Source organism: Ictalurus furcatus, chromosome 4, assembly GCF_023375685.1.
Source record: "Ictalurus furcatus strain D&B chromosome 4, Billie_1.0, whole genome shotgun sequence".
NCBI classification, from domain to species: domain Eukaryota; kingdom Metazoa; phylum Chordata; class Actinopteri; order Siluriformes; family Ictaluridae; genus Ictalurus; species Ictalurus furcatus.
Window position 1 is genome coordinate 7,533,950 of NC_071258.1, and position 22,663 is coordinate 7,556,612.

The following is a 22,663-nucleotide window of genomic DNA, read 5'->3' on the forward strand; positions in this document are numbered from 1 at the left end:
TAGCCATATGGAAAAGTACCTCATGCCCACGGTTAAATATGGTGGTGGATCTTTAATGTTTTGGGGCTGTTTTTCTGCCAGAGGACCTGGACATTATGTTAGGATACATGACATCATGGACTCTATCAAATATCAAGATATATTAAATGAAAACCTGACTGCCTCTGCCAGGAAGCTTAAAATGGGCCATGGTTGGATCTTCCAGCAGGACAATGATCCAAAACATACATCAAAATCAACACAAAAATGGTTTAGTGACTACAAAATCAAGGTCCTGTCATGGCCAACCCAGTCCCCTGACTTGAAACCCAGAGAAAACCTGTGGGGTGAACTGAAGAGGAGAGTCCACCAGCGTGGACCTCGAAATGTGAAGGATCTGAGAGATTCTGTATGGAGGAACGGTCTCAGATCTCTTGCCAAGTATTCTCTAACCTCATCAGGCATTATAGGAGAAGACTCAGAACCGTTATCTTGGCAAAGCGAGGTAGCATAAAGTATCGACTAAAAGGGTGCCAATAATTATTGCACACCTATATTTAACGAAGATATATTTTTTTGTATAAACCTGTATTTTGTTTACAATTGATTGATGTCCATAAGCAAAGGTTCACAAGGTTAAACAATAAAGACAGTTTTTCACAGCTTTCTTTGCTTATATTTACCAAGGGTGCCAATATTAGTGGAGGGCACTGAATACAGATAACTTGAAGATAAACGTTTTATTATTATTATTATTATTATTATTAACATTTACTGATATACTATTGCAATTTATTGATATGCCATTACAATTATATCAAGTATAAAATGTTATACAGTTCATTACACTGTTTATTTCAGTCATTCTAAATGTTATTTTAGTTTGATAAATATTGTGTATAAGATGATACATGTCTGGTTTGAAATATAAATGTATTTTTTATTTATTTAATTTGTTATACAACTATAATTTAGTGCTTTTAGTGTATAGATTGTGAAGTAAAACTTGTATTCAAATGATTACAGAATGTACAATATTATTGTAGATAATCAATCATGTATGTATAATATACTGCATTATATAAACGATATTTACATATATCATTTTATTATATAATTATTTCCCTTTTTTTAATCATAGTACATTATGGATATAATTTTACTGTTAATATTTTTATATCTCAGTTGAGAAAAGTGGGAAAGTGCTAAACTTCCAGCTCGAGTCGGAAGTGCTTGTTGGGAAATGAGCCAAAATGGGGAGCACCGCCGCCGTGTACATCTGAGTGTGTGTTTTTTTATTATTATTATTATTATTATTATTTTGGAGAGTTTATTACACCTGGTGATCATCACACAGCTTTTCCATCTCCCATACCAATCCACCACCGCGAACCCGGGCGCATTGTGTGTTCATATGTGACCGCGTTGTATTTAATGTGTGAATGTTCCACAAAACTCTGTCGGGAAACAGCGTGAGTCCCGAGCCCGTCGCGGGAGGATGGACGGACGCTACCTGGGTTCGGGCTTCGCGGAGCGGCGGGCCACTTCAGGCGAGACCGCGGATTGGGCCTACAGCAACCCGGCCAGGTAGGACACACGCAGGAGAGAAGAGGACAGTAACGGGGAAAGCTCCATGAGGAAAGGCCGCTGTAGGAAAGGCCTGGGATTACAGTATAAATATAAGTGCATGTTTTTAAAGTTGTGCACTTTAAAAAAAAAAAAAAGTGATTTGTGTACACAAAAGTAAGTAACTTTGAGCGCTCTCAAACTAGTCGTTTCTTGCGAAATTACAGTTTGCACGCTGATGACCTTTTTATGCTACAATGCAATTAGATTTTTTGTAAAATGTGGTTTCAGAAAAGATTTCAAAGAGATCATCAGTGTCAGAGATGTAAACTGAACTATATAAATTATCGCTGTATTCCACACTGCAACTCTTTGGTTATTAATCAGAGCAGTTTTGTGTTGTTGTTGTTTTTTTTCTTTTTTTCTTTTTTCTTTTTTGGTGTGTGTGTGTGTGTGTGTGTGTGTGTGTGTGTGTGTGCGCTTCATGCAGTTGTTAGCTATTAGCTGCAATGTAAATAATGAATGATGAGCCACGTGTCTGCAACTTTGTTTTGGCATTGTTATTGCGGTTTAGTCCAAAATCGACTCGACCGTAGACCGTTACTCAACCATGTGCATGGACTATATCTGTTATTGTACGTTTAATGTGGAAGGTTATGCATTAAAGGTGCAATAGTCAATATTTTTCATTTCTTACTAGTACAAATAATGTGGAAAATTCTGTATAAATGACTTTTAAAAATAGTTTAAGCTGTTGTCTGAGAGCAAGTGTATTTCATAGCTTTTAAAAAAACCCATTTGGAAACCTGATTTCAGGGCCGGAAGGTTTGTTTGTATTGGATTGGCCTCCTGTCAGTCATTTTATAGACACGCCCCCCAGTGCCTCTTTACATTTGAATAAATCATTATGATGCAAAGTTGCCTTGTTTGTAGAGTTGTATCTTGGCTTTAAAGAAGCTGAATGTCTGAGTGCACTGAGTGAAAGTGATGTCATGAGAGGTCTTGCTAATGCTAACTCTAGTTAGCATGCTAACACTGCTTTCATGGTGACTTGGTGTAAGTGACTCATGGTGTAAATTGTTGTTTGCAAATTATAATAACGTCATTTCCAGAAAAATACACGGATGCCTCCATGAAAGTGTGTCTTTTGTTCGCTCTGCCAGAGCACGTAAAGCTCATATAAAGCTACTTTAACTGCAATTTTACAGTTACAGGCCTGGGTGGATGCTGGTACTGTATAGTGACCTTCAAACATTCATGAAACATTTTTTATACTGAAATTGTAGTACAGTAATAACACAAGTAGATTGGCAGCAAGGTAGCTAGCGGACAATAGCGAATAGTGTTAGCAGCAAGGCTAACGTTAGTGATCATTCACATGTTGATGATTACCTTTTCAAAACAGCCATTAGTATCGGTAGTGTTATAGATTTAATCAAATACTGTGTCTGTATATTAACTGATCTAAAACCAGTACTGCTATAAACTAATTTAAAAGTAGAGAAGGGGGACTACGCTCGGCCATGTTGATTTTACACCATTCTGTAAACAGGGAAGAAACTGTCCCAAGTTGACGAGTTGAAATTTGAAGTTGAGGAGGTGTTTTTGGTGGTTTTTACCGATTGTAGGCCGGGAATTACAAAGTTGCAGCTTCGACCTTGAACACAGTATAACTCTAGTCGAACCACCATAAGTTTTGGGGTCGGGTCTTTGTGTACATGGGTGGAAATGAGGGCAGGCTCGATCAGTAAAAGTAAAAAATCATTCAAATCTTATTTATCTCCATTTATCTTAACCGTTGGAGACCTATTTCCCACAACTGTTACCTAATTCATCTTTAAACCTTTAAACATAGGCATTGGACAGAATAGTATGGTGGAGTATACAGTATATGTCCACTGTTTGGGCCTCCAAAGGTGGATGTGCAGGTCTGAGAAAGTCACCTAGATCTGAGACTCCCCCTTAGTGAAACTGTCTATTATATAATCCCTCAAGGTGGGTTTACACTGTACAATTTTGCTGTCCCTGACAAAAATCACACATCCTTGAAGAATTCTTCAGTGGCCTTAGAACATGTAGTGTTTTAAGAAGTGTCCATTGCGACCAAAGACAGCTGATGACAAAGTTCTGCATTAAAATCTGAGTGTGTCCACTGCTATAATGGTCGTCTATAAACCACCAGTAGAAGAACGGTTTAGGATGATGTGAAACTCACAGGACAGCTACAAATACATTCGCTGCAATAGTTAAACAAACATGCGATTGGACAGAAAAATGTCCTTATTTACCTCAAGTTCACTTTGCAAAATGGTTCTGTTTGTCCGACCCCTGCACATTTTCTGCACAAGCCCAGATCATGTTGATCGATGACGTAAGCAGGATGTACTCGTTATATTTAATCACAGGTCTATCGTTAGAAGATCTTCATCATGCAAACTGACATGGAGAACATATTATTGCATAGTCTGTTGTAGAATTTGGCATAGGTTTTACAGGGTTGCACAGTCTAAAACCAGCTTACCTGTGAAGATCTAATCAGCAGGGCCAGGTAGGAAGTAATGCAAACCTTTGGTTTTTTACAGTTAACATCATCACATGTGTTTGTTTAGAGTTCAGTTTATGACCCATTTTTAAACCCAAAGCGTGATCATCACTGATGTCCCATTGCCTTATAAAGGTCAGGTAAACAAAGTACAATTCAGTCTCCCATTGGATTCGTGTGGTAATTACAATGTTACGAATGAAACTGACAAGCAATGCCATGCTGAGGTCAGAACCCTCCGTAGTTCTGAAGTCCTTTATTCATTGGACAGAAATGGTTTTGGGTCTAAATTTCATACATATTGTTCAACATACTGAGGTGTACTCTGCCAAACTCTTCCATTTTTTTATGGAAAAGGAAACCTGAGGATACAGCGCAAACCATCTTGTGAACTAAAGCAAAATGACTCCTCTCCTGAACACTTTCTGTGGTTTGATACAAGTGTTTATTGAATCTAAGAAGTCCCCATTTTGGGTTTGGATATGCCTATTCTTGGTCATGTCCAGACCACACACACGTACAGCAGGGCTAAATCTGAAACTTTTAAACATTCTTTCTCATGCTCATTTAAATTGACCCTCTTATGACCTACACAGTATTGGTGCTTGTATGTAGTAATCAGTGCAGGAGATACAGTTAGCTAGTCCATTTCACTTCATTTACCATTTTTGCACAAGAATTTTGACCTGTCTGTTCTTACTCTTCATCAGTTTGTGATGTGTGTGGGGTGGTGTGATGCGGCCTGACATGAAAACGAGTTCGTGTTACCACAGCAGAATTGATTATTTTCCTGTAAAAATCCCAAAGTGTTCTATTCCTTTTATACCTGACAATGATCTCACTTTTGTATTAATTAAGGAATGACACATTGTACTTTTTATCCATTTATAGTTACATTTTAATGTTGTGGAACGTCTATGAAACATGTTCCTCATCACTTATATAATAACTGCTATAAATGCTATCGAGCTAATAAGAGCGAAAAATGCTTCTTATTACCGAGACTATTACAAAGTGCTGGCGCTGGAGACTCCTTCCATAAATGTTAACTAAATGTCTCCTTACAGAAAACTTCATATCCACAATTATAAGTTTTACTTATAATTAGCTTTAATAAGTTTATTAGCCTCAGATTATGTGGATATTATTATAATAAATTAATAAAAAGAAATATGTTTAACAAATAAAAACAATCGTTGATGTGGTGAAAATTTCTGTTAATAGACATTTATGTAATATTTTTGGAAGGAGTCTCGAATGTTAGCACTTTGTAACAGTCAGTATGTTTCCCCAACTTAGGAGAGACAGAGGAGTTTGCGATGTCCAGTGTCTAAGTCACATGACAAGCTATGTTTTTTGGGGGTTTTTTTGCTCTTATTAACTCTAAGAGAGGGCATGAAGAGAGACTATTGAGGGAATGGCTGTTTATAACTGCTATAAGTGATAACAGGAACTTATTTCATTAAGTCTCAGATCTTGTATATAATTTTCAGGTGTTTTTTCTTTGAGTTCTGTATAATTTGGTCTTCACACTTTAGCAAACCATGAGTATGTGGCAATGAATAGATGATGTTGCTAACACAAAGTATACTGAGTGATACTAATTTGCCCGTAGCATGTTTGTTTATCATTAATTAAGGTCATTATATGCATTATAAGGACATAGACCTAACATTTAGGGAAATACCGCTCTGGTACAGACTATCAGTATTGGTGGATCGGTATTTTCCGCTGTAAATTTCCAGTTTTTGTAATGCCTTAACTGTATGTTATGCAACTGTGTTGACGTTAGCTCCAGTTATGGTGCGACTCACATAGAGACAGAGCTTCCCCAACGGCAATCCTACGCCTCAAGTCATACACTCACTACCTACACCACCTCTAATCACCCCACAGGTGAGAATGTAAATGGAACTGCCTCAAACATGAAACAACAGTTAACTAAGGATGAGCTCACCTTTCTCTGTGAATAATTATTTTATCCTCATTCTATGGTGTCCTTCTGCCGGTTAGGTGTGTCTGGTGTCTTTGATACTAATCTGCACACCACCGGAGGCAGCACTACTGAATCATCAGTCATGAATTTCCTCTCTTCCATTGAATCCCGAGGCCTTCAGGCTGGACCTGCAGCCACATCTCTACTTCCCCAGTTCAGGACTTCAACATGGCAGACTGGTAAAACAACAGCTTCTGATATCTATTTGTATCCATTGTAAGAATCTGCAGGTAACTAGTGGTAAATGTTTTATTAAAAGTCTGTTTGTTTATTTGAGGTGGTGAACTTACTTGTCTGATTCAACCTGTTGAACAGTTAGTATGCAGGTCACAAGCATCCTTGTCACGTGTATTTATACTATCACGTTGAGACAGCTTTACGTGATAAGCTTCATGTATAGCTGTACAGATTATTCCATTTTCTTTTATCGATTCATTTCCCTCTGTAGGCACAAATTCTTCAACAGAGCTCTTTCTTACTGGAGCGCTCCCTTCTTCTGGAACGTTTCCTACCCTGACAGCTCTTTCTTCCTACCAGCACCCCAGCACCTTTCCCACTCGGAGTTTCGCCACCACATCGGGATTAACTGTTCAGCACACTACATTTAGCACATCAAATGGCCTGCTTCCACCTAATGACCCTCTACTTCAGATCAAACCTTCCCAAACCACTGTGCCAACAGCTTTTGCCTTTGACCGCCTGGGTGGTACTTCCCTGGGTTCTAGCCTCCCAGTCCAGTCATCCACATATCGTTCAGCCCAGGAGTCTGCGCCACATCTCCTGCAACCACAGTTCAGCCTTCTACCCTCTCCTTTGAGTAACTCTCAGCAGACTATCCCACCTTATGGAGCCCCGATTTTCTCCAGCTCCATCGAACGAGCACTTCAGCGTGAATGTAGTGTCATCAAGCACCACCAGCGGCCTTCCAGCACCCAGCCAGTCCAGCAGCAGCTGTCTGTCGGTGCACAACACACTTTGCAAGATTACCTACCTGACGATGCTGATGTCTCCTACCAGGATCCTTCTCGACATACACCTGTTCCAAACAGCCCCAATGGAATTCCCAGTCAAGCCATTAATAGCACTGCTCAGCAGAAGACAGCCACAGTGCAGCTGCAGCAAACACAGAATCATTCCTCGTCTGTGCCCTCTTCAGAGTTTTCCTCCACGTGTGGAGTGAAAGCCAAGGATGATTCTAACAAAACATCAGAGCATCTAATGGAAGACTCAGAGTTGCATGATCAGGCAGCCTCATCACCCATGCAGCAGCATAGGTATGCTTCCACAGGCCAGAAACAGAGCTCTGTGATTGCTAGCCAGTCACAGCCATACACATCAGCACAGCTTTCCAGTTTGATGTCCATCAGCCCTTCACAGACATACATTACATCTCAAAGTCTCATGGGCAACCTCAATGAATCACAGGCCTTCTCTCCCAATCAGCCAGAGAAACTACCTTCTATATACAAAACTTTGCCATCGTTGGCTACTCAGTCAGAAAATGAGACCTCTGTTAGCCACTCTCTTATGTACGCTTCTGGCCAAAAGCACATAATGTCTTCAGCATCAAACAGAGAGGAGTATGATGAGCAGGCACAAAGAATTTGTATGGGCAGTGCCTCTCACAGTTACTCTTCCAGTCACACTCAGAGTCTGTCCACTGTCAGTTATTATACCCAGGGACCAGAATCTGTTAGTCCCTCTCAGAGCTATGCATCAGGTCAGTCTCTCACACCAAGTCCTCCCTTCTCTTCCTCCTATGCCCACAGCTTACCATCCAGTAATTCCACCCAGGAGTACTCCCTAATGCAGTCTTCTCCAAGCAAGACAGATGGCATGCTGTTGCAGCAGACCCAGAAATACTTGCTGTCTAACCAGTCAACATCCTCCACTGCCACTTATACACAAGCCATCCAGAACAACCAGTCCTCAGTGGAACAAAACTCAGCCTATGGCAAAAGGAAGGAAGATGAGAGTCTGTTCCTTAACTCCAAAGAAAACTGTGGAGAGCTCCCTATTCAAGATATGCAGGCATTACAACAAGCTTCAATAAGTAGTTCTATCCAGACTGTCACAAGCAGTGATGTTGGGGTACAGAGCAACGTTGTATATGTTGTTTCAAAAATGGAAGACAGACACGCACATAGCGTGATCCGAAGCAACTCTCGATCCGAAGATCAGCTAATGGGTCTTGCACCAATGTCATCCATCAAGGATGAGGGAATGAGTACTTTAATTGGGCAGTTGGTAAGCACTGCCCAATCTCATGTAATCTCAGGCACAAAAAATAACTCTACATTAATGCAGTCCTCCCATGTGGCTTTGAGCACTGACCAGTTGAAAGAACACCCTCTGCTTCTCAAAGTTCCCATTGCTCAGCAAGAGGACCAGCAAACTCAGAGTAACAGAGGAGATCAGAGGCAGTTGTCACAGGAACAGGCACAGTTTGTTCAGCTACCCAGTGCCCAAGTCCTACTGGAGCCCTCACAGATGATCCTTCTTCAGCAACCTTTGCTCCACACAGGTCCAAATCAGTCGAAGCCAGTCCAAATGCAACCAGTGTCAGTTCAGTTCCTACAAATGAATAATGAAATCCTGAATTCCGCAGTCAGTGCGGTTGAGATTCCACAGATAACCCACCAAGCTGTGGAGTCCATGAAGCAACACCTGGTGCCAAAAGACATTTTCAACAATGCAACAAATCAGCATGATTCCAAGCAGCATTTTACCTTAGGTTCTATCTGCTTCCCTGATTCTATGCTGATGGCTGATGAGAGAAACATTCTGTCCAATGTGGATGACATCCTAGCTGCCACAGCAGCAGCCTGTGGAGTCACACCACAGGACTTTAAAACCTCCTCCTCTGAAGGGGACTTAGCATCGATATCCAGCCCTTCAGATTCTAAGTGCCACTATGAGTTAGTTAATAACAAGCATGAAGCTAATAGCTTCTCTTCACAGCATATGATCTCAAACTCCCAGATCATTACTTTATCTGTGAATGGTGGTCAGCTGACAACAGACATTCACAAAGAAGTTGATGGACACCAAGCATTTACACCACCAAATTCTCACACACAGCAAAATAACTCTAACCATGAAACATCTGAGAAGGTCACAAATCATCACAAGAAAAATGAGGTATTAGCCAAGGGACTTGATAGCAAGGATTCTTCTCTGCATTCTAATGGATGTACTACAAACACATTGGCCAACAACCACACAGACTTTCACATAACCTCCCAGGAAAATAACCCCACTGGGTTTGAGAAAACAGACACCATGTCAAAAAATAAGAATCAACCCAAACTCCTGAAGAGTGTTAAGATGGAGGACAAGTTTGCAGAATGCTCCTCTGATGGTCTTTCTAAGAAGCGAGTCAGGTCAAAGGGTTCTTCCAAGCAAGCTACCCAAGATGAAAATGGTCAACCTAAATCTCAAAAAAGAATTGGCCAAGTAAAGCGTCAGAACTCCAAAGGAAGTGAGACAATTTCATCCTCTACCTCTGAGGGCTGTCTTGATAGTTACCAGCAACAGGAAAGAATACGGCAAAAAATAAGAGAGGTAGAAGAAAAACAGCCAGAAGTTAAAACTGGGTTCATTGGATCTTTCCTGGACTTTCTGAAATCTGGACCCAAGCAGCAATTCTCCTCTCCACCCATACGGTCACCCAATCGCACAAGAAAGTCTTCGGTTCCCAAAAGACCTTTTAATCAATTGTCAGTGCCCCTTAAACCCATACCCCCATCAACGCCAATGGTTTCACCAGACATCAGTACTGTTAGCTCTACTAAGAGACTGGATGAGGAGCTTCAAAAGAACTTGGAGACACTTCCATCTTTCTCCTCAGACGAGGATGAATCGGTTGGTAAAAACCAAGACCTTCAAAAGAGCATTAGTTCTGCACTCTCCTCTCTAGATGAGCCCTCAGACAAGCAACATTCAGGTGTGTGTTCACTCTTAACACTTTTCAATTTCTCATTCTTTTTTGGAATACTGAGATCTCTTGTCTATACACCAGCTGTGCCATGTTATCTAATATGGTGTTCCTGTCTCTAGACAGCAAAAGTTCAGCTGATGGCACAAGTCAAGAGCAGTCATCCAGCGTGCAGTCTGCAGATACAAAGCTAAAGGAGCAGCAAAAGCTTGGGCTGAATGAAGTCCCAGTGGAGGAACTGGTGAAGAACATACCTTCCAACAAACTTGCGGTATGCCTGACCACTGTAGCTATCGAAGGCCTTACGGATGAGGAACTGTCTGACAGTGGGGAGGAGGGCATGTACAGAGAACGTGATGAGTTTGTGGTGAAAAATGAGGACATAGAAAACCTGCAGGTATGCGACTGACTTAGATTTAATGTCATTGTTTATCAGATAAGTGTGTGTTATATATATATATATATATATATATATATATATATATATATATATATATATATATATATATATATATATATATATATAGGATAATAGATATCCACACACTGAATCACACAAAAGTTGGCTTAAAGTGGTACAATGGTACATGTTCCAGTTTAGATTTCTCATAGCGATGTTCCTGTGATACGATTGTAGATTATTAGTAAAGGTAAAGGCAAGAACTCTAGTAATCTTTTGAAAATGTATCATAAAGTTTCCCAATTAAATCAGCTTTTGTTTGGAAGTGTTTCTTTCATGTTGCAATCTTTTGTTTATGTATTTTATTTTTCTGATTATTAGAATCTTTTAAAGATTATTCAGATTCTATACAATGTTCTTTAATTTTTATATTTGCAACATTCTGTTAAGTAATGGTTCATTTTACTGTCTTTATTTTTACTTCATTTAAACTGTATTTTGTGTTCGCATCTCTATTCTTACATTGTTTTTAGTAGTCTTGGTTGCCTTATCTAAATGCACTATATGGCCAAATGTTTTGGACACCTGACCATCACAGTCATTCCATATTTAGTCTCCTCTTTGCTGTTATAATAACCTTCTCTCTTCTGGGAATGTGGCTGTAGGGCTTTGTGTCCATTCAGCCAAAGAGCTTTAGTGAGGTCGGACACTGATATCGGGCTAGGACGCCTGGGGTGCAGTCGGCATTCCAGTTCCTCCCAAAGGTGTTCAGTGGGGTTGAGGGCAGGGCTCTGTGCAAGTTCTTCCACTCCAACCATGGAAGACCATGTCTTCATAAACCTCGCTTTGTGCATAGGGCAATTGTCATGTTGGAATATTTTTGGGCCCCATAGTTTCAGTGAAGTGAAATTGTAATGCTACAGCACATAAAGACATCCTATACAATTGTGTGCTTCCAACTTTGTGGCAACAGTTTGGGGAAGGTTCACATTTGAGTGTGATGGTCATGAACTTTTGGCCATATACTGTATCCATGAAAAAATGTAAGAAAAAACTATTTCTTAAAGTATTTAAGAAAAAAACAAATGGAGAGAATGTCACTATACTCTCCATCACACATGGCATTATTAATGCTTCAATGGAGACTCAGGGTTCAATATATTTCTTTTTTGGTCAGATGTCAGAGATACAGTGGGAATTAGTGTGTTACCACATAGCATGAAGACCTTTCGACTTAGTTAGTTTGATGTGTAATATGGCCTGTTTGTATTTTTTTGCATGTAGGTCACACTGAAGGCAGGAATAGAGCCTCCAGCCATTTGGAAGGTACAAAAGGCCTTGCTGCAGAAATTCATACCCGAACTGAGAGATGGAAAAAGAGTGTTTTCGGCTACCAACAGTGTGAGTGGATCATTACTGATTTCATATAGCTATAGACATGTACCAGTGGTCGGTTATACCAGGCATATGAGGAGTTCTTTATTTTTTTGCAGCTTAGTACCCTTTCCAGTCCAAAAGTATTCCCCTAGTGATTGCATTAGAGATCAATTTTATGACTGTCCTAAAATCTCCTTAGGCAGATATATATATATATATATATATCTGCATAAACCTGGCCTAAAACATCATCGGATTTCCACAGTCCTAAAAGTAGACAAAAAGAACTCAGTTAAACAAATGAGACAAAAACAATATACTTGGTCATTTATTTTTAAGGAAAATGATCTAATATTACGTTTCTGTGAGGGGCAAAAGTATGTGAACCTCTAGGATTAGTAATTAATTTGAAAGTCGAATTAGAGTCAGGTGTTTGTCATCCCATTGATTGAAATCAGGTGTGAGTGAGCGCCCTGTTTTATTTAAAGAACAGGGATTTTTCAAAGTCTGATCTTCACAACACATATTTGTAGACGTGTATCATGGGTAAGATTAGGAGGAGATTTCTGAGGACCTCAGAAAAGGAGTTGGTTGATGCTCATCAGGCTGGAAAAGGTTACAAAACCATCTCCAAAGAGTTTGGACTCCACCAATTCTCAATCAGACAGATTGTGTACAAATGGAGGAAATGTTTATATGAGAAGCGCTATGTTTGGAGAAAGGAAAATACTGCATTCCAGCATAAGAAACTTATCCCATCTGTGAAACATGGTGGTGGTAGTGTCATGGTTTGGGCCTGTTTTGCTGCATCTGGGCTATGACGGCTTCCCCTCATTGATAGAACAATTAATTCTGAATTATACCAGCAAATTCTAAAGGAAAATGTCTGGATATCTGTTCATGGACCAAATGTTCATGGACCGAATCTCAAGAGAAAGTGTGTCATGCGGCAAGCCAACGACCATAAACACACAAGTCATTCTACTAAAAAATGGTTAAAGAAGTATAAAGTTAATGCTTTGGAATGGCCAAGTCAAAGTCCTGACCTTAATCCAATAGAAATGTTGTGGAAGGACCTGAAGCACGCAGTTCATGTGAGGAAACCCACCAATCTGTGAAAATCTGATGATGTTTTTGGTCATATTTATGCATATGTATAGAAAATTCTAAAACTTTCACAAACTTTCAAGCACCACACCATATGGAAACAGCTCATTCATAGGGACTTATAAGGTGGACAGTCCTATAACATATTTTAAAGCGCTTTAATGCTTTGTAACTGTTGGTAAGTTTTCCAATAAGGGAAAGTCTTCAGGGTGTATCGGCACTGTTCCTGGTTTTAGATTATATACATTGAAGTCAAGTGGCCAGTCACTTAGTTTTATATCTGTAGTAATTATAACTGTAAACACAGTGATATTTGGTTGTGGTTTATTTTGATCATAGATAGATAGAGCAGTCAGTCGGGGTTACTTGTGCAAGAAATCATTCCCATTAGTAACAGTAGGGTTAATTCATGAAGTTAATTATATGTAGTTAGATCTGCTAATCAGTTTGGCCCAATTGAACTGGTCATTCAGACAGGTACAGGTGAGCATGCATTGATATTGTGATAATATGCTGCCCTAACATGTTAACCCAGAATTTTACTATTATGTCCCCTGTTGTGCAGTATCTGGGTTACTTTGGAGATGCTAAGACCATGTACCGGAGAGTATACGTCAAGTTTCTCGACACTGTGAACAAGAGGGAGTACGTGCGAGTCTGCAACAGAAAACCGAGGTGCAAGCCCATGCATTCTATGAGGTACTACTGCCTTTGGTTTTTTTCTTGTACTGTTCTTGCTTGTTCTTGTCTGCACACACCCAATTTATCATGAGGCACAGCAGACAAGTCACATTGCATACATTGGAATCCCCCACACACTCTCTCTCACACACACACAACAGCAACAATGTCCTCATGGCAGCACATTCCCTTCTCAGTCAGCTGTCAGATTTTGACTCTCCATGAGCAAGTCGAGCCCACTCATCAGGCTTCACAAAGAGCAACTCAGCAGACAGAAAATCTATGAAGGTTTTATTCCATGCAGGTCATTTAGAATATTAAGTAGTATCAAGTATCCTGGACTGGACTTTTCAAATTCGGTAGTCTGCTTGGGCATATCTTATCATTTACGACATAATGTTTAAAACTTCACATAAAGGTTCCCACTTCATTTGCATTTTTCTTTATATTTTGCATAGAGGCTCTCAGAAGGCTCTACTGCCCCAAAGAGCTGCCACAACAGCCATGTCCGACTCCTCCGCGCTCAAACCCAGCACAAAGCAAAGCCTGTCCAAACCCAGGCCAAAGCAGCCAAAAGCCAAGGCTGAACCTCCACCGAAAAAAAGGAAGAAATGGAAGGAGGAGTTTACAGACTCAACACAGTTGGCTTCTCCAGAAGCTGCAGGGGAAGATGATGGTGAGTAATTTTGCTTGAGAAAGAACCCAAGACCTGTCTTACCCCATTTTCATCAGCCATCAGACAGTTCTGTTGCCAGAGCTTGTGTTTTGAGAATCCACCAGACCAATATGTAACCAGATGTGGGTGTTTCAGTTTTACTTCTGGTTTTGGTAACGACTTACATAAAGATCCCTTTTACTGACTAGCTGATCATTTAACACGTTAATTAACATCAACAAACCATGAACTTCAGCATTAATATACCTTATACCACAGCACTGTTGAATACTCAAATCTGGTTGGTCAGAAGTTGTTGATTAATTTTCTATATCAGCAGCTCTGGCAGATAGTTTATATTAATACACTTATACATTATTGTTTCTACAGTAACAACTCATTCACAAGGACTTGTATGGTGGACTACATAATCTAAGGTTAATAATAAATTGATATTTTTTATGTGATATTTAACAAAGGAAAACCTATAATCGTTGATATGATCAAGCTTTTTGTAAGGAGACATTTAATTAATGTTCAGAAGGAGTCTCCAGTGTCGGCGCTTTGTAACAGTCCAGTTTTCCTTCACAGGAAAGTATTCAGGATGGAGGAGTTTGTGATTTCCAGTTACTTGGTAACAAAAAGCTCTCTTCGTCTTATTAAGATCAAGAAAAACTACAAGAATTTTTTTTTTTTTTTTTTTTTTTTTAAACATTAAATGTAACTATAAATAATGAAAATGTATGCCATGATGTTCATTAATAAATAAAACATTTTAATTGGAAAATCGCTGTGGTATTATTGGAATAAAACACTCTGGGGCATGCTGTTATTGGAAAATAATCAATGTTAGTAACATGATCTTTATTTTTGCTAATTTATGTCAATTAATTTTTTGTCATAGATTGGGTAAATATTAGGTGATGTAGGTATGTTTCATTAACATTTAAACCAACATCAATTAATGCATGTGTTAACTTCCTTTGCTACTTTATTAACATTACTTATGGTTTATTAATGCTGAAGTTCATGTTAAATAATGCAGTAAATAATGTTTGTTAGCAGAACTATCATGTAAAGCCTTACCTTAAAAAAAAAGCCTTTTCATATAAGACTACAGATGGATGCTTTAATTGCTCATTTATTATAAGTTTTTAGCTCCTGAAATGAAGCTCTGGTAATGATAGCAGTGTAAATAACCTGAGGTAAAGGGATGTTTTGATGTAGTGAGTGTGGTCCAGCTTCTTGATGACAGTATGTCGCTTTCCATATGGAATATTCACACGTTGCTGGAAACACACAACTGTTCATATATCCTTTTTCCAACCTTTTGGAAAATTGCTTCAAATTTTTAAGTATTTTGGATGGAAAACCTTTTATTTGTTTGGAACACCACAGGCGTAACTCCCTGCAGCATCTTGAACCGTTAGCAAGCCGTAGCCTTGTTTTGACACTCATCTCGACTTGACTTTTAGTGTTCCCTTTCTGTGTTTAAGCGTCCCTCTGTATCCTCTCTAATCGCAGAGTTTATACCGCCGGTCCCGTTCGCCTCACGCTTCCTCAACACCAGGACCATGAAGGAAACCTTCAAGAGTTTTGTGGAGCTCCTGATCAGCGTTGCTCTGGACGCAGACGTCATGATCACCCTGGAGAGAGAGAACGGTAAGGACATAAAGAGCACACGGTTTGATCTATTAAATATCGATTGATTTTTCACAAGGAGCTTGTAATGTGTATATACATTCATCAATATCACAGGCAGTTCTATTTATTTTAAAAATCCTAGAGTCCTAGACTCTGATATCCATCCAGTTCAGAAGATCAGACTGTAAAAAGATCCTTTATGCAGGGCACATCAGCACAAAGTGGGACAGGAGCAGTGGAATGTTTAAAAATAGAATATCGTGTCATTTTAGTGATGGCGCCCTTTTCTTCTGCTTCATCCAGCCATACATTCTCACCCTGAATTTTTTTTTGTATAACACACGCAGTAAACGATTCAACCATGAGGGATGTTGACACGAACATCAGTGGGGCCTTTATTTATTTATTTATTCATTTGCATCTATTTTTGTTATGTTGCAGATTAAACAATCCATGCTGACAATATTGAGCTGAGTATTAAGAAATCCTGAACTGTAACTTATTGCCAGCACATGCATAATAATAATAATAATAATATTTGTTTCATTTGTAAATACTGTAGGACCCCTGTAGAACCCCTGGGGGTTCCAAGCTCCCCATCAGATGCCTGAAACCACGGATAGTAGTGAACACTATATATACTGTACATACCTATGATTAATTTATAACTTGGGCACAATAAGACATTAACAGCTATAGCTAATGATAAAATCGAAAAATTTTAATAATGAAAGTTATGGTGTGTGTGTGTGTGTCTCGCTCTCGCTCTGTCTCGCTCTCTCTCGCGCAAATATTTATTGCACTGTACTCACCCTTCTTCTTCATTCATCTACACTGGGCAAGGGGATGATTAACATTCCAGACGGGACCGCACAAGGTTTAATCACGTTACTCACTTTAAATTATGAATGTTTTACTGTATTTCCGGAATTTTCTATTACATTTTTTTGACTGTGGTCAACGTATTGAAACAGCGGATACTGGGGTTTTACTGTGTTGTGTTAAAATTGCTTTTGTAAGGAACAAGCAAGAAACCAGTCTCGCATAGTTTACGTAACAGTTTGATATGGAGTGCATGGATGTGTTTACACATAACGAGAGGTTTCCTGTTTCCGTATTGTACGTCAGGTGGTGGTGTTTTGACGTCTGCGATTTGCTCCTTTCAGATGAACTTCTGCTGCCTCATATGAAGAGAGTGGATGGCATGATCACGGACAACAGGAGGAGGCTGCTGCCCAAACTTCGAGTGGGTCAGGTGTTGAAAGTGAGCAGGCCCTCAAACATCCGATCCCTCAGCTCCCTTAAACTTACTTTAAGCGCTTGTTAATGTACATAAAGTATAAATTTCTGTCAGTCTGCTTTCAAGTGTTGTTAATGCATTTTATTTTAGCGGAGGCTTTAAGCCCACACTCCTTCCTCTGAAAAAGTAGCTCGCTCTTCCTCTCAGATTAGGTGATTATGCAAGCAGCTAGTGCATTAGTGTATTAGCTGGAGAAAACAGTAATGGTTATGGTCAGGACAAGCAGAAAATGGAAAATTTCCCCGAATATTTCAAGTCTGATGTAAGGGAGCACTTTGGCTTCCTTGGAAGTTACGACGCCCACCGGGTGGTGGATCGAACTGTTACAGTGTGCCAAACACTGGCAGTATACCACAACCATGGCCAGGAAAACATGAACAAACACACACAGAGTAAAATCTCTGTGCTGCGTTCAGGCAGTTGTTCCTCACTGATTCAATCTGAGGTAAAAAGAAATCACTGAGGTGATTGGAAAGTTCTTACCTGCTGATATGAAACTCAGTATAGTGGAGAACGCAGGACTCAGAAACACATCTAGGGCTACAGAGCGCAAACAGCAGATTTGGAAATAAAAAGCCCCATGCTTCAGACATGCCCCCTGGAGAGATACACCCGTGGAAGCTTGGCCAGACAACTAAAGCCATGTTTTAATTTTGTTACATTCTAATACACAGCTTTTGTTTTATCATATGCCTCAAAGCGTCTGAACGGATGACACAAACACCGTCATTACGTTTCAATTATTGTTTTTCTGTAATGTTGAAAGTTTTAATCAAAACGGAAACTTAAGGCGTGTATTCAGGCAATGATTATGATTATCTTTGGCTGTATGGAAACTGCATCAGCGATCAAGACACCACTGCATCATATCGTATCAGATTAAAACGTCATGTAACATTAAACACATTCTCTACGATGGTACTAAAAGATTAAAAGGCTGCGTAAAAACAGATGCCATCTTAATTCAGACTCGTTTGAAAGAGCATCGTATTTCCTCAATGGAGGAAGCAATCGCATAATAATGTTTACAGGATACAAGTGAACATTATTATTGTGATCAGAGAATTTAATATTGGTGCATGCCTGTTTGCTTGGATTGCTTTTTTTTTTTTTCTAAAAAAAAAAAACAACAACAACAACAAAAAAGCTTGTTTTAGGGACATAAGCTGCATTTAAGTTTAAAAATGTTTTTTTTTTATTATTTGTTGCTATGTCTAATTGACTCTTTTTTTCTTTCTCCTTCACTTCAGAACGCTTTAGACAGCTTTCCCGAGTTATCGGTGGTGACAGAGCTGAAAACAGACGGGGAGACCCCCACTTTTAAAGTCAGACTGAGTGGGAAGGCGTACAACAGGAAGACTATGAAACCTGCTAAATCTCCCATTAAACTTCCCTTGGTGAGTCGCACAATGAATCAGTCTAGCCGTATATAATACAAAGAACATTCAGGTACTGTACAGTATGTTCAGTGATGTTAGGGAATGGCTGGTTTGTAGTACTTGCTTTTAGCCACTAGGTGGTCTCATTTGTTTTATTATTTATCATTATCTTCCTCTCTCTTTCTTTCTTTCTTTCTTTCTTTCTCTCTCTTTCTCTCTCTTTCTCTCTTGCTCTCTCTCTCTCAGGAGTACACAGTGGAGCAACAGAAAACTCATTGGTTTTCTCTCTATCATTCACTGCAGCACTACAAGTATCACACATATCTGATGTGTATGGAAGAGGTGAGTGCGGTGTGTGTGTGTGGTTTATTTTTGGGTCTGTTTTTTACATTAAAAAATTTAAAGGCCGAAAGTTATTAAGTTGTTAAGGTTAGTCACCCTGAATTATTATTATTATTATTATTTTTGGCCAAAAAAGTGAGTCTCTACAACGCACACCTACATTTCTATAAACTCCTGCACATCAAGACCAACTTCAATGGAAGAAAGTGACACACATGTTTTTTGGATCTGGAGAAAACTGTACATGGGTATACGTAAGAAATAAAACCCGACATATGGTTTTTTTTTTCCCCCCGGAGTTGTCATGTATTGTTAATGTATAGGCCTTCAATGAAAGTATCCTTTTTGTTTGTGAGAGTGTAGAAGGTCAGGAGTTCCAGCCCCAGCACTGCCAAGCTACCACTGTGTTGGGCCCTTGGACAAGGCCCTTAATCCTCAACTGCTCAGTTGTATAAATGAGATAAATATAAGTTGCTCTGGAGAACTGCCAAATGCCATAACTGTAAATGAATGTTATTGTATGTTTTTGTGTATCAGATTGCACTGTTGCGCTCACGCGGCGTGGATCTGGGACAGGAGGAGACTGTGCAGACATGCATGGGGAACGGAGCGTGGGTGGAGGGCCTGTTTGACCGCTTCGGAGAGCTTCTCACACAGGTGCAGCAGGCCTGCCTTTAAACAGATGGTAGAACAAGTGGATGCAGTTCCTGGTCCTTTTTCTTAAGCACTAACCGATGAGATGGATATGGAGAAGCACCAGAAACCTGAGAATCATGTGAAAACACTGAGAAGATCAGTGTTAATCATAAGGAGAGCCACTAGAAGCTGGAGAACCATCTCAACATGGACATCTCGAAACTATCTACAGACATAAGAAGATGCAGAAAATGGAGATCTTTAAGAAATGGAGAGCCATGAAAGGATGAGAAGAACGTGACATGGTGAAGAACCATGAGTGTAGCCATTAGATGACTTAGATGGAGGAGGATCACAAGATGATGGAGAACCACAAAAAGAAGCATTAAATTGAGATGCGTTACGCAAGAACATTTCAAACCATTAGAATATGAAATTTGGGGGAGAAAATGTGGAACTATGAGACTGTGAGATAATGGAGAGCTGAAGACAGGAAGATGTGGAACCACTTGAAAAATTGGGAATTATAATATGATTATGAAACAGATGAGCAGATTTTTCTAAGAATTTATACAAAGAACAGCAGTAGAACCTGGGTGTCTGTTCTTGGAACCACAGAGACAATATATTTTAGTCATGGTCTTTTTAAAAATCATGTTTTAAGGTTGTTGTTGTTTTTTTTTTTTTTAAATAATTATCATCATCTAACCGGCCAAACTGGATACACATGACACAACAGTTGGCCAGTTTTCATTCTCTGATGGTTAATGAATGTGTGGTACAGGTTGATTTACCTTCAGATTTTTTTTAATTTTTTTTTTAACACTAATTTTAAAAAGAACAACAGTTGAGATTGGAGAAAGAGGGGTGCTAATGATTGTATAAATATATAAATACGTAGATATATAATGTAAAAAAGCAAACAAAAAAAAACGTTCTATATGATAGTGTACATTTTGTAAAGAGAGCTCTTTGGATGGATTTGACTCTTTATGTACTTTTAAACTCCTTTTATATGACAGAGGTTATAAAGATGGAGTTGGTGCAATTCAAAATAGTTCTTTTTGTGATAATGTTGTAATAAGCAGCATTGGAACTATTTTCTTGCAGGAAACTATATTTTATAGTCTCTCAAAACCCTTTATCTTAAACATAAATGTATTTTTCCACAAAGGAAATATTATTGTTTCCTGATCATCTTTGTGGTACACTCTGTTTTACGCAAGAGATACCCAGTGTGTTTATATGACAAATTTCTATCCCTGACAGTGTGTCACTTCTTTACTGTAGAATATTACAAATTTGCTGCAGTTTTGCACAGATTACAATGCTTTTGCTTTTCAAGTGTAGCTGTGATACAACCTGCGAGGATTTTATTATTATTATTTTTTTTTTTTTTTGATATGCGGAAAAATAAATTTCCTACCATTGAATACACGGAGTCAGAACTTTTATTTAAAGATGCGTTTAATGCTTCGGTTGTAATTGCATTCGTGCCACATCCATATTATACTGCCATACAATTTAACTTAAAGGAACATTTTAGCAAAATGACTTAAAATCAATTTTACATATCGTTTCCCCATACCTGAAATCTTTTATGTATATTATTTGCCTCGAGCCATATCCTGTTTTAAGTAGACATACAGACGTCAGTACACCATCGTCTATTAAGATGAACATTTTTTCCCAGAGTAGCTGAATGTTATCTTGCGTATTGTTTGTGTCTCATGGCAATTTGTTATTATTCTGTTCAGAATAATAATGGTTCCAGTAATATCGTCCCATATCTAAACGCTTTTCGGACTATTTTTGCTGTTTTACAAAGTTATTTATTCAAAACTGCGATTATGTGTAGTACTGTGTAAAAGTCTTGTGCAAAGAAATGCTGTAGAGCAGTGATACCTTCAAAAATAATGAAATGAAATATTTCTACATATTAAAGAAATACTGTAAAGAGCGGTAAACAGTAATTAATGAAACAAAGTCAATGTTTGGTGTGACAGTCCTTTGCTTTAATAAATGAGTAGTCTCGGGTAGAGTTTGTGTAGTTTTGTAAGGAAATGAGCTGCAAGTTTTACTGAGCATCATGCAGAACCAGCCACAGTTCTTTTGGAGATTTTGACCAAATTCATCAGCCTTCGTATGTTTGTTTTGTTTATTTGTCTGTAACGTGGTCTCTTGCGTAATATGCTGCTTTCTTTACTGACATTAACATTTTTCTGTACCATTTCATTTTGGAAGGGAAACTAATGACTTGATAATGTAGAAATAATCAAATAAAAATCTGTAACAAAGTCCGTACTAACAAAATAACAGGGTGCCTAAGACTTTTGCACAGTATTGTAGCTTAAGAGCATTGTTTTTAGAAATCCTACAATGATTTAGGCACATATGACAAGATTTCTTGACTATAAGACTTGTAAGACTGTACCCACATTAGCACCATGTATTAAACCAAAGGTGAGCATAGCTTTTTTTTTTTCTTTTTTTTTGGCTAAAAAGCTAAGTGTAATTTATTATTTTTTTGTTGAACGTTTTATTCGGATACTGCATTCTTACTATATTGTTGCTAGAAATGCACAAACTAAGGAAAATAATAATAATAATTATTATTATTATTTATGTAGTACATTTTATATAAAAAAACAGAATAAGCTTAGTCATACATATACAAAAATAAATAAATATATATATATAGAGAAAGAGAGAGAGAGAGAGAGAGAGATATCTAAATGTATTGTAATTGTTTTTTTTGGAATCAAAACTTTTTTTTTTTTTTTTTTTTTTTTTTTTTTTAAAACACATCTAAGCATCATCTTTTATCCTCTAAGCCTTTGATTGAATTTCTTTGCAATTTTAGCAGCTGTGTTTTTTTTTTTTTCTAATAGCAGCTATTTTCTGATATGTGATAGCAGATTTTGTGCTACACAGAAATACTAAGTCGGAACTTTATTTAAAGAGCTAATAGTCCATTAAAAATGTATTTCTCTGCAGCATTTGTAGTTGTGGCAAGTCTAGTTCATGACAATACCGAACTAAGACATGGGAATCTTTATGTATGAAATGTTCTTTTAATGCTAATTATTAAAAATATAACACATGCATATGTACAACAATCA

The 22,663-nt window shown here is 38.5% G+C and overlaps 1 protein-coding gene across 3 annotated transcripts; it reads left to right on the forward strand.

The window, feature by feature from the left end:
• The first annotated feature begins 1,220 nt into the window (after positions 1-1,220).
• On the forward strand, positions 1,221-22,234 carry qser1 (glutamine and serine rich 1). Of its 3 annotated transcripts, XM_053622682.1 has the most exons (13): positions 1,221-1,566; positions 5,880-5,983; positions 6,101-6,262; positions 6,532-10,029; positions 10,143-10,417; positions 11,705-11,821; positions 13,470-13,603; positions 14,044-14,261; positions 15,765-15,902; positions 17,051-17,148; positions 18,435-18,581; positions 18,810-18,905; positions 19,443-22,234. In XM_053622682.1, exons 1-13 carry the CDS (start codon positions 1,478-1,480, stop codon positions 19,581-19,583), a joined length of 5,217 nt encoding a protein of 1,738 aa, XP_053478657.1. In that variant the 5' UTR covers positions 1,221-1,477; the 3' UTR covers positions 19,584-22,234. The 3 variants fall into 3 exon arrangements, with proteins under 3 accessions (XP_053478657.1, XP_053478658.1, XP_053478660.1); XM_053622683.1 differs by lacking the exons at positions 15,765-15,902; positions 17,051-17,148; positions 18,435-18,581; positions 18,810-18,905; positions 19,443-22,234 and adding exons at positions 14,631-14,677; positions 14,832-15,325; XM_053622685.1 differs by lacking the exons at positions 15,765-15,902; positions 17,051-17,148; positions 18,435-18,581; positions 18,810-18,905; positions 19,443-22,234 and adding an exon at positions 14,832-15,325.
• The last annotated feature ends 429 nt before the right edge of the window (positions 22,235-22,663 follow it).

Bases quoted from the DNA above. Each gene is read 5' to 3' on its own strand.
- qser1 (XM_053622682.1), top strand. From the start codon at position 1,478: ATGGACGGACGCTACCTGGGTTCGGGCTTCGCGGAGCGGCGGGCCACT. The intron at 6,263-6,531 runs GTAAAACAACAG...TTCCCTCTGTAG, and splicing joins GACTTCAACATGGCAGACTG to GCACAAATTCTTCAACAGAG. The intron at 18,906-19,442 runs GTGAGTGCGGTG...TTTGTGTATCAG, and splicing joins ATCTGATGTGTATGGAAGAG to ATTGCACTGTTGCGCTCACG.